This window comes from Montipora capricornis, chromosome 6 (assembly GCF_036669925.1).
Source record: "Montipora capricornis isolate CH-2021 chromosome 6, ASM3666992v2, whole genome shotgun sequence".
Classification (NCBI taxonomy): domain Eukaryota; kingdom Metazoa; phylum Cnidaria; class Anthozoa; order Scleractinia; family Acroporidae; genus Montipora; species Montipora capricornis.
The window spans coordinates 12,693,592-12,704,405 of record NC_090888.1 but is presented as its reverse complement, the minus strand read 5'-3'; the positions used below and the strand labels follow the sequence as shown (position 1 = coordinate 12,704,405).

Below are 10,814 nucleotides of genomic sequence, written 5' to 3'. Positions count from 1 at the left end.
GAACTTAAATAATTCTTTCTTGTACAGCAAAGCGATTAATTTTTGCTTCGTCATCGCAATTTACGAAAACCCTGCGCGTATTTGCAGAGTTTCTGTGCTTTACCACCAATCACTTTTTTGCAACCTCGCCGTTTTCCCAACGTATCATTAACTTTTACCGTTAGAAAAATAGAATTTCTTACGGTGAGACGAAAGAATTCGATCAATTAAAGAATATTGACATGATCTAACATTATCCCGGCAAAGCTCCTATAAAACTACAAATCACAAGCACGACACCATGCAAAGGTTAATCCAACAAATCCTGGCCTAAAAACGCAGAGAGGTATCCAGCACAGAAGACCAAAATCTTTGTCGGAAAATGTCGACGTCGCATTCTTATTATAACACAAGAAACACATGTTAGATTGATCCAGGCTTACTTACTTGCTCTGACGACTTTCAGAGGAACACTCGGCGAAGACGTTTCGCGAAATTAAATTATCGCTGCGTAAGGTAATCTCGCTCCCGGGGGCATCCCCCTTTTTGGTTCGGATTGTGACGTATGCTGAAAACGATTTCCGAGTTCATGCCTGCCTCCTCTTCAAAGCGAGTCTAAGTGCGGAAGTTGTTGTCATGAAAATTACTTTCATTCATATGAAAGTATAACTAATTTGCGTAGACCAATCACAGCGCACTTCCAAATCCTGACCTTGAGAAATTTCGTGCGAGGTCACTGCAAGTGAATGGACTTAGTGTGATTGGCATTAAAATCGCTCACTCAAACTGTAGCGAATAAATTCCATGGTTTGGCTTCGATGTTTGCGGTTTTTCACAGAATGAGTACGGTATAATTCATATGGTTAAAACAGATGCTGCCGTGCTTCCTCTTGGAATTGATACTTTCCGCGCTATTTCAGTGGATCCGTTTCGTTCGAATAACCCTATCTTGTAGTCCTTTGGTTGAATCATAGTTGAATGGATGTGAGGTTTGCTATATATTTTAATTCGTATTTATACATTTCTCATCACGGCGCTTTCAATTTTTGATGAACGACACTAAACACTCGCATTTTGACTCGCGGGAATGCAAATGCGTACTCGCAGAAAAAGCAAATGTTTCTGAGGAATAATGTGGAACATAGTCCAACTGTGCTTGGAACAGTCATCCAAACTAAAAGCTAGTTGACGCATTTGAGGCTCTACATACCGCGCACCGGTGGCTCAGTTGGTTAAGCACGGGCTGCCATGCGGGAGGTCGTGAGTTGACTCCGGCCGGACCAACACTCCGAGTCTTAAAAATAAGTGAGGAGAAAGTGCTGCCTTTGTAATTACATCCGCAAATGGTTAGTACTTTCAAGTCCTCTCTGATAAGGACTAAAAATCGTAGGCCCCGTCTCACATATATTTTTCATGTTTATGAGTTTTCTGTGGGACGTTAAAGAACCCACACACTATTCGAGAAGAGTAGGGGATGAAGTTCCTGGTGTTGTGGCTGTCATCTGTGAGTATGTTCTTTCCAGCAGAAGTGGCGTAATGTCTCTAAAAAGGCTAATGGTGTATGAGGCCACCTAAGCAAAAACAGCCACATGTCAATAGGACTCTGCCGGGTGCTGGGACATGTAGATGTAGATGTACCTCTATAACGTGACCTCCAGATGACAGTTACTAAGGGATATCTGGCTTGTTTCAGCTAGCCTCCCACAGCTTCGCCACGCGTTCCTCCCCCTCGATTGACGTTCATGTGGGGGAAACGTGTGACGAAGCCCTAAGAACGTCGGCGTGGGAGGCTACGTTTCAGCAGATGTTCGTTTGGAAGAAAGATTGCGTGACGAGCCAAAAAGAATGCCTGCTCAGGAGGCTACGATCATGAACCGAAGCCTTCATAAAATTTCTAAAAACCCATACCAGCCTGTAGCATTCTGATTTGCATAATTCGATAGGAAGTACACAGAAAAAAATTCCGAAAAAGAATTCGCTTAATTGTACTTTTATCATCGATGGTTCCATTTTTTTTTTTTAATTTGCATATGTTACATCACCATAGCCATCACCATTAGTCAGCAAGTCACGTTCCTCACTTGCATGCGCTTGCACCATCGCTGGGAATAGACGCGTTTTTTTGCAGACGGCTGCAATTTTCATTAATTGAATGGCCGTATTTCTACCAGAAGATGTCTTAGACGTCTGTAGACGCATTAAACGTATGTTTAAGTGCGTGTTTTAATCCGATGATACACGGTTCAACATTTGTTGATCAACAAATGTTGCAGCTCTTCTTCAACAAATGTTAAACAGTGTGTCGTGTCATGTTGAATGTTGTTGAACGAAAATAGAGACCAGCTCTATTCCGTTCAACACGTTTGTGCAACATTGTTCAACATTTGCATTTGTTCAGCAACAAATGTTGCAAGATGTTGAACCGTGTATCATCTGCTTTAGATCGAAGAGAGCGTTTATTTGATACGACCAATACGACGATCATACCGACCTAACTTCAGACCTTTTTAAACGAATTAAAACTCGTCCGACATTTCATGCGTCTTTGAGGCCCACTTCTAGAAATAAAGGCCAATAACCTGAGCAAAAATCATGAACGACGAGTTTCATGGAGAACATAGAGGAAGTCAACATGAGACCTGTCACGTAACGTATCTCGTTTGCTCTCTCGTAATGCTCGGGTGTTTAGAAAACGCAGACCTAGAAAACACAGACCTAGAAATTAAGGATTTGGTGTTAGTAATATTATAATTTCGCAACTTTTAATTAAACAGTACTTTGCAAAGTTACTGTTATGCCGAAAAAAAACAAAAAATCCAGGTATATCAAGAGAGCTAGCGTCGAGCTAGCGGACCTATGGGGAAACAAACTTCCCGCAGCAAAGTAATACGAAGTGCTATTGCATCAGGCAGAACTGCATCATGACCAGATTTCCTTCCTTCAACATCAAATATTTAAAAATACCCGATGGAGTAAGGGCCATGCAACCTAAAGGAAGCACACAAAACATTTACTAAGGAAGAACTCGGTCATTCATGACTGTTTATAAACATACACATTGCGTGACCAGGGATGTCAAATCGCCGCTTGATCGCAAAAGTATTCTCAACAGAATTTAAAAGTCATTCGATGTGTTAAGAAAAAAATTGAATATTCGCCTGTCTACGGAATTATCACTAGAATTCAGCGATACCAGAAATGAAATAAAAGCGTTGTTTTGAGTACTGTTGTGCGTGCCTTCTCTTTTCCCGTATTCGCCATCTTGAGGAATGCCGTTGCGAGACACCGTGAACAATCTTGTTACGGGTATATATATAAATGAAAAAAATTCTCTCAATTCTGTTATTGTGATTGGCTACTTCGCCGTTAACGAAATTTCGATAACTGCCAAATATCCCCTCTATTCTATTGATGCGATTGGCTACTTCGCCGTTAAGGAAATGTCCTTAACTGCGAAATATCTTCGCTACAACATTATTGTGATTGACTACTTCGCCGTTAATGACATTTGAATAACAGCGAATTATTCATTCTGTATTATACATGAGTGCCTTTGTTGCGAAATTTTTTTGTTATCTATAGAGTAGAGCGGGAGGCACGGTGGCCTCATGGTTAGTGCGCTCGACTCCGGATCGAGTGGTCCGGGTTCGGGGCCTGGCAGGGGACATTGTGTTGTGTTCTTGGGCAAGACACTTTACTCTCACGGTGCCTCTCTCCACCCAGGTGTATAAATGGGTACCGGCGTAATGCTGGGGGTAACCCTGCGATGGACTAGCATCCCATCCAGGGGGGAGTACAAATACTCCTAGTCGCTTCATGCTACAGAAACCGGAGATAAGCGCCGGCCTGATGAGCCTTCTGGCTCGTAAGCGGAGACTTTACCTTATAGAGTAGAATAATTGCAAAATTTTCATTTGTAAAAGTACCGTCTTGTTACCAGGTTTTCTTTTGAAGTTACAGCTCAATAGAACCTCCAACCGGATTAATTTATTCTTAGCTACATCCCTGCGTGTCACATAATGTCGCATGTGCTTAGCAACTTAGTAAACTAGAGGAACTTCGTTTATAACGTAGTGAACTGGACAGCACTAAGCAGTTTTAGTAAAAAAAGCTTGGTTAGGTTTATACGTTGAATTTATCCTTTCGCATTTTTTACCCTTTAGTTTGAAAAATTGAAGCTTGGTCGCAAGCCGAGCACGAGTAAGGCGATTCTATGAATTATAGCATAAAAGTTTTCTTAGTACACGTTAACTGTAAAATGGCAGAAAACCAACCAGTGTGAAAAAAATGGCATTAAAAGAGAGAAATTGATGTTTGTGTAGAATAACGATCCAGATCAAATTTCTATTGTACATTAACCGATAATCATGATATTATCACCCTGTACCCAAGATAATAGGGAACTTAAGCCGGTTGCCGTCCGCGTCTCAAAAACGCGCGTGCTTAAGCTCCCTAATATAAGCAACGGTGCCCTGGCGTGTTGTCAATGCCACGATTTGCTAAAAGATATTATTTTATCACACTAAAAATAAACCATTTCTAGTGATCTAGCGACATGTTTTCAACACAGGTTTTGAGGCTCCTCCACATAAATCACTGAGGCAAAAAGTTATCACATATTTCATCACTGAACTGTATGGTTCAGAGTTTAAGTATGCCATAGTGACAGCGGACTCGGAAGCGTTATTTTCTGGGTCTGTGTTTTCTAGGTCTGTTATTTCTAGGTCTGCGTTTTCTAGGTCTGTGTTCTCTAGGTCTGTGTTTCAGTTTCTAGGTCTGCGTTTTCTATCTAAGTCTGTGTTTTCTACGTCTGCGTTTTCTAGACACCCCGAGATGCTCTGTTCAGCCTTAGTATTATAGGGTATTTAATTAAGGCACTCTTTGTAATACAATTTTATCTATGTAGCCACGCTATGTTGTTTTTCTTACAACGAACGAACTTTCTGAAGGAACAGAGATCTCAGATCTGTCTTGAAAAAGGGTGCCTATGATAACCAAACCTGTTCAAAGCCCAAATCGTTTCCACGACATACATGATCAAAATATTTTTCTTGAAACATTTTATCGTAGAAAATAAGGAGGACAGGAGAAGTCGTAAGTGTACCGTTACTTATTAATTCTTCTTACCAGTAAGGGAATCCCCTTTGCTTGCGCCAAGATCACGTTTTTGCTTTTGCGGTAAGACACTACTCCTCTCTCGCAACGCAATGCCTCTTTGAAATCAACTGAAATATTCGAGGTGGCCGGGGAAAACATGTCTGTAAAATATTTCATAGGATGACTCATTGGTCTGCCGGAACCACGGGATTTGGAGGTTAACTCAACCCACTCGAGCTCACAAACTGGGTGATGCACTTGCTAAATTATTATCATAGCAACACCAACTAACTTTCAATCTAACCAAAGGAAAATTTTCTCTTGATCTGACTTGAGAATAAGACTTCGTAAATATGAATTTCTTTGAAAGTTTTCATCTCGATAGCTTCCTAGAACAGATGTATGACAACTGCAGACTGCAGACTGCCTACAAATAGCGCTGATAAACGGTATTTACATCTAAGCACCCATTTCAAATAGTGCTGATAAACAGTATTTTTAAATACTGTTTAGACTTAAAAGTCTAGGCACCCATTTGAAAACGGTTAGCTTTCAATAACTGTGACTTCAAGTGTCAGACACCTCCTGAAACTCGTTTCTTTCGAAAATAGGCCATACTTAATTTCACCTTATGACCGGTACGTGAGATACGTCAGCTCTAAGTCTAAGGTTGTTCATTAGTCACGTACAGGAAGGGAAAATATGATGCTTTTCATTGGTTTTCAGTCCGAATGCTTCAGTTAATAGAAGTGATAGAAGAAGTTTTAATGTGAGTAATTTATTTGAGACGACAAATCGCTTTGGATAAACTAAAGTAACAAAAATTTCGGATGTTTGTACATTTTGTTGTCACCAGTGATCATGTGAGTCTCAATAGCCACAGTGTGAAACATATTCTGCGAATAATTAATTTAAAACAAAAAAACTTCATAAATCTGAGCTTTGAGCGATTCTTTCAGTTATATTTTTATTTATGATTTATAGACAGTGGATAGGTTTGAAGGCCCGCTCTGATTGGCTACGCGAACTCCGAACACCTTGCAACTCATACGGGATTTGCGCCCGAAAATATTGCAATCGTTGCAGGAATAAATGGCTTAAAATAATCTTTTTGAGCTATATTATCTCACTGTTTTGGTATATACTAAAATAACTATTCACCTAGTGGTAGACATTTAACTCGCTGCTTCGCGGCTCTAAATGGTCTAAATGGGAGACTGCAAGGAGCAATGTGTTGCAACAATGTAATTTGATTGGTTGTCGATCGCTATTTCCACCAATAGCCTGACAGGCTTTGGTCACGCAGAGTGCGTGATATCTTCGTGCAAAACAACACGAAGTGCTTAGCGAAGCAAAAATATATGCTGACATAAGCGCATGTTTTTCTGACTACTAGTACTGCTCTCAAATGCACGTAGAAAAAGCTATTTTTGAGGTTGATATCCGCTGGGATGTTTATGTCGACAGAGGGTTTTAAACAACAGCGCAAGAAATAATATACTGAGGGAATGAGGAGAGGGGTTTGATGTTTAAGGTTTAGAAATAAACTGACTCCAACTGGAAACACTTCACCATATAAACGATAAATGTCAGCAGCTTTCACTCTTAACGGCGAGGTTGAAGGACTCAAACTTCTTCTTTTTAAATTGGAGAGCTTCGGTGACATTCATTTAAGTTCATGTTTCTAGGGGTTTTTCAGTGTTTCCTAACATAGACAAGTCAATATAACTTATTAGCACAGGGTTTTCCCGTTGTCGTTTGAGTCAGTGACTCTGCATGCATTAAGCGAAAAGGTCCCCAGCCTATGGCTACCTCTATCTTTTACCTGCTTTATCATATAGAAGTATGTAAGTACATATGTGTATTGTTTCGACGAACTTTGTGAGGGACATGAATAAACGAATGATTCGGCGAAGTGAGAATGTTACTTGCTGTGTTTAACTGTACTCAATTCCCGTTTTTACTGTAACACTGCTTACAGTTGGGAAGATGTTCTTTTGATTCCCCAGAGATTTCTGGATTCTCAAAAGTCCTTCTCTTTTTGTACCTAAAACTCAAGTAAGATGTCGCTGCACATGAAATTATGCTGATTTGTACTGTTTTTGATGTTTTTGTCACGTAGTGAGGTTCTTATCTCGTACCCAGATCTCCCACGACCATTCCTAGGGCCCATTCAACCAAGAATTCTGAAATTGAGTGGAAGGGGAAAAGTTCCGAGAAAAGTTTTCGAAATTCTAGGAATACGTTTTGAGCTCACCCTCTTTGATGGAATTTCTGGAGTTACCGAAATGTTTTTGTTCCATTCGCAACATATGTCGGTTTTAGCTCCCCATAAAGCTTGAGATCACAGGGACATGTGAAAAAAATGATGGCGGGCGATACACAATCTGTGTACCAGTGTTCAGCTTGTGGTTTTTTTCCAAGATTTTAGTCTTTTTCAGCAGTGGGAAACGGTATGTGGGATCGCCCTCTCGCTTGCGATTGCATGAGACAAAAACTGAGCATTTTAAGGCATTAATTAATGGATGCTTATCATTTAAAATGGGATCATTTTGAAATTTTAGAAACAGTATGTTACAGCTCTTGCTTTTATCTTTCTCGAAATTTACTTAGATTTAAACTCCTCCGCGTAAGGCAGGCAACGTCGTTGTTATCAAAAATAGTACACTCCTGTTATAGTGTATCGATACATTTGTTATAGTGTCAGTAATTCATACTCAGCCTGCAGTATGTATGCAGTTATTGTAAAACCCATGTGCTCTTTGATTAATACAGTTCTTAGTTGATCCACCATCTTGCGTGCAGTTGTCTGTTTGCCCGAGAACATAACATTTCTGGCGACGAGGATTCGAGCGACCATGCCCAGCCTCGGCAAAATAGAGGAGTTCAATTCAGCTACTACAAGTATCAACCGCTACCTAGAGCGACTGGAACAATATTTCGTGTTCCCGCCGATTCTGCCGAGTCACACAAACGAAGAGCAATCCTAATTTCTGTTATTGGCGCCAAGGCCTACGATGTTCTTTCGGATCTCTGCTCACCGACTCCTCCTTCTGAGAAAACGTATGCACAGCTCACCACTATCCTAAAGAATCATCTCGCACCGAAGAAACTTGTTATCGCCGAAAGATACCGATTCCACAATTGTAAACAACGCGAAGGCGAGAGTGTCACAGCGTTCGCTGCTAACCTGAAACATCTGGCTTCAACTTGCCAGTTCGGCACTCACCTGGATGAAGCTTTACGCGATCGTTTTGTTTGTGGTCTTTGCAGAAAGGAGACACAAAAGAAACTGCTAACCGAGGAACACACTTTCGACGCAGCACTGAAGGTCGCCCTCGGCGCCGAAGTTGCTGAGAAGGATGTTGCTGCGTTCTCGCAAGAAAGTTCGGCTTCTGTTAACAAAGTCGACTTTGGTAATCGTCACAGTTTTCCGCCTACCCAACGTCGTAAGGGTCCTGGAAAGCGAGGCAAGTTCAATTCTTCGGGTAGCAACATTAAAGACCCCTTGGAGTGTTTGAGCTGCGGAAAAACAGGGAACCCACGTTCTCAGTGTAAATACAGAAACTACACGTGTCATTCTTGCGGTAAGGTTGGTCACATCTCGGAGGCATGCAAAGGGAAACTTCAGAAAGTGCATCAGCTGGAAGGATCAGAACCCCCTCAAACTAGTTCTCTCGATGATTCGGTTGATCCTTTTTCCTTCTCACTGTACACTCTGAGCTCAGGCCAGCAAGGTATTGAGATACCCGTTGAACTGAACTGCACCTCTCTTTTAATGGAATTAGACACTGGTGCAGGCGTCTCAGTTATTTCAGAAGAAACTTACAAGAAACACTTCAGTGGCACACCCCTCATGCCGTCCAATACTCGCCTACATGCATACACAGGACACCCACTCACGGTACACGGGCAACTTATTGCACACCTAAAGTACCAAGACCAGAGCGCCGATGTCCCCCTTATTGTTGTTGAAGGCTCAGGCCCATCCCTTTTTGGAAGAGACTGGCTGTCCCAAATAAGACTCGACTGGACGAAGATCTGCAATATTCGCGTATCGGAGACAGACCTCCCACAGGGCGTGGCTTCCCAGTTGCGCACAACTATCCAGAATCACCCTAACGTTTTCAAACCGGGCCTCGGAACCGTCAAAGGAATCACAGCTAAACTAGAGCTGGAACCTAACGCACGTCCCAAGTTTTGCAAGGCTCGTCCTGTCCCCTATGCTCTTCAGGAAGCTGTTGAAGCTGAATACAACCGTCTTGAGTCAGAAGGCATTGTCGAACGGGTGGAGTTCAGTGAATGGGCTACCCCAATGGTTCATGTTCCCAAGGCAGATGGAACTACACGCTCTTGTGGTGATTATGCGGTTACTGTCAACCCCCAGCTTCACGTCCCTCAGTATCCAATTCCCCTCCCGGAGGATGTCTTTTTGAAACTGCGGGGTGGACAACGTTTCACTATGCTCGATTTAAAGAGTGCCTACCAACAGCTCCCTTTGGATCCTGAAAGCCAGCAGTTCGTTACCATCAATACGCACAGAGGTCTCTGTTCCAGCGCACTATGGAAGATGCCAGTCTTATTTCTGGCAAGGATGACGAAGAACACATTAAGAACTTAGACAGCGTCCTCAGCCGTCTAGACCACAATGGCTTGCGACTTCAGCTAAGCAAATGCAAATTCATGCAGAAATCAGTAATGTACATGGGCTGTGTCATCTCTGCCAGAGGCATTTCTCCTACAGAGGAAAAGGTAGAAGCCATCCGACAAGCACCACGCCCTGAGAACCTCACACACCTGAGAGCCTTCCTTGGAATGATCAATTATCACGGCAAGTATATCCGAAACCTGAGCTCCATCCTCCAACCACTCAATCAGCTTCTCCAAGATAACCAAGAATTCAAGTGGTCCTCCTGGTGTGAGGAGGCATTTAAAAAGGCCAAGGACTCACTCTCATCCTCTCATATATTGGTTCATTATGACCCGAGCCTTCCTGTTATTCTTGAGAGCAATGCAAGCCAGTATGGCATCAGAGCAGTCATATTTCACCGCTTCCCTAATGGTGATGAGCGACCTATCGCATATGCCTCCAGGTCCTTGAACTCATCTGAGAAAAACTACAGTCAGATCGAGAAGGAAGGTCTTGCCATTATTTTTGGGGTCACTAAATTTTACATGTATCCTTCGGGCGCAAGTTTACTCTGCGAACTGATCACAAACCCCTGTTGAATATATTTGCTCCGGATTCTGCGACTCCAGTTTTGGCTGCTGCTAGACTGCAACGGTGGTCCCTTCTTCTCTCTTCGTACCACTACGAAATTGAGTTCAAGTCATCTGCTGAAGTAGCCAGCGCTGACGCCTTGTCAAGGCTCCCACTTCAGTACAGGAAAGATGCAAGTGTGGAAGAGGAAATCTTCCACGTGGCCCCTCAGCAGTTAAAACGACACCCAGTTTCTGCCGCAGAAATCGCCAAGGACACATCTAGGAACCCTTTGTTAACGAAGGCACTGTTGCTTACGCAGAATGGTTGGCCCATTAATCACTGCGACGATCCTGACCCAAGCCATACTTCACTCGCAGACACGAACTCTCTGTGGAGCTAGGCTACCTTATGTGGGGTCTGCGAACTGTCATACCTCCTTCCTTAAGGACGGTGCCTACTAATTGAAAGGTATTTTTGCCCCACTTTATAATTATGCAGGAAATGTAGATCTTGACAAGTGTCATTGAAATCCAAA

General features: G+C 42.4%; 2 protein-coding genes across 5 annotated transcripts in view; one reads left to right on the top strand and one right to left on the bottom strand.

The window, feature by feature from the left end:
* LOC138051554 (uncharacterized protein DDB_G0288805-like) overlaps positions 1 to 7,183 on the bottom strand; it is a 23,869-nt gene extending 16,686 nt beyond the window's left edge. Inside the window, exons 1-3 of one of the 4 annotated variants that reach the window (XM_068897783.1) lie at positions 7,056 to 7,103; positions 5,107 to 5,237; positions 1,190 to 1,273 (exon numbers count right to left, since the gene is read on the bottom strand). The gene's annotated coding sequence lies outside the window, so the exon portion shown is untranslated. Of the gene's footprint in view, positions 1 to 426; positions 477 to 1,189; positions 1,274 to 5,106; positions 5,238 to 7,055 lie in introns of those variants that run through there. The other 3 variants (XM_068897782.1, XM_068897781.1, XM_068897784.1) reach the window with 3 other exon arrangements.
* Positions 1,399 to 9,697, top strand: LOC138053240 (uncharacterized). Its single transcript, XM_068899896.1, has 3 exons — positions 1,399 to 1,483; positions 4,550 to 4,688; positions 7,882 to 9,697. Exons 1-3 carry the CDS (start codon positions 1,399 to 1,401, stop codon positions 9,695 to 9,697), a joined length of 2,040 nt encoding a protein of 679 aa, XP_068755997.1.
* Positions 9,698 to 10,814: the final 1,117 nt, after the last annotated feature.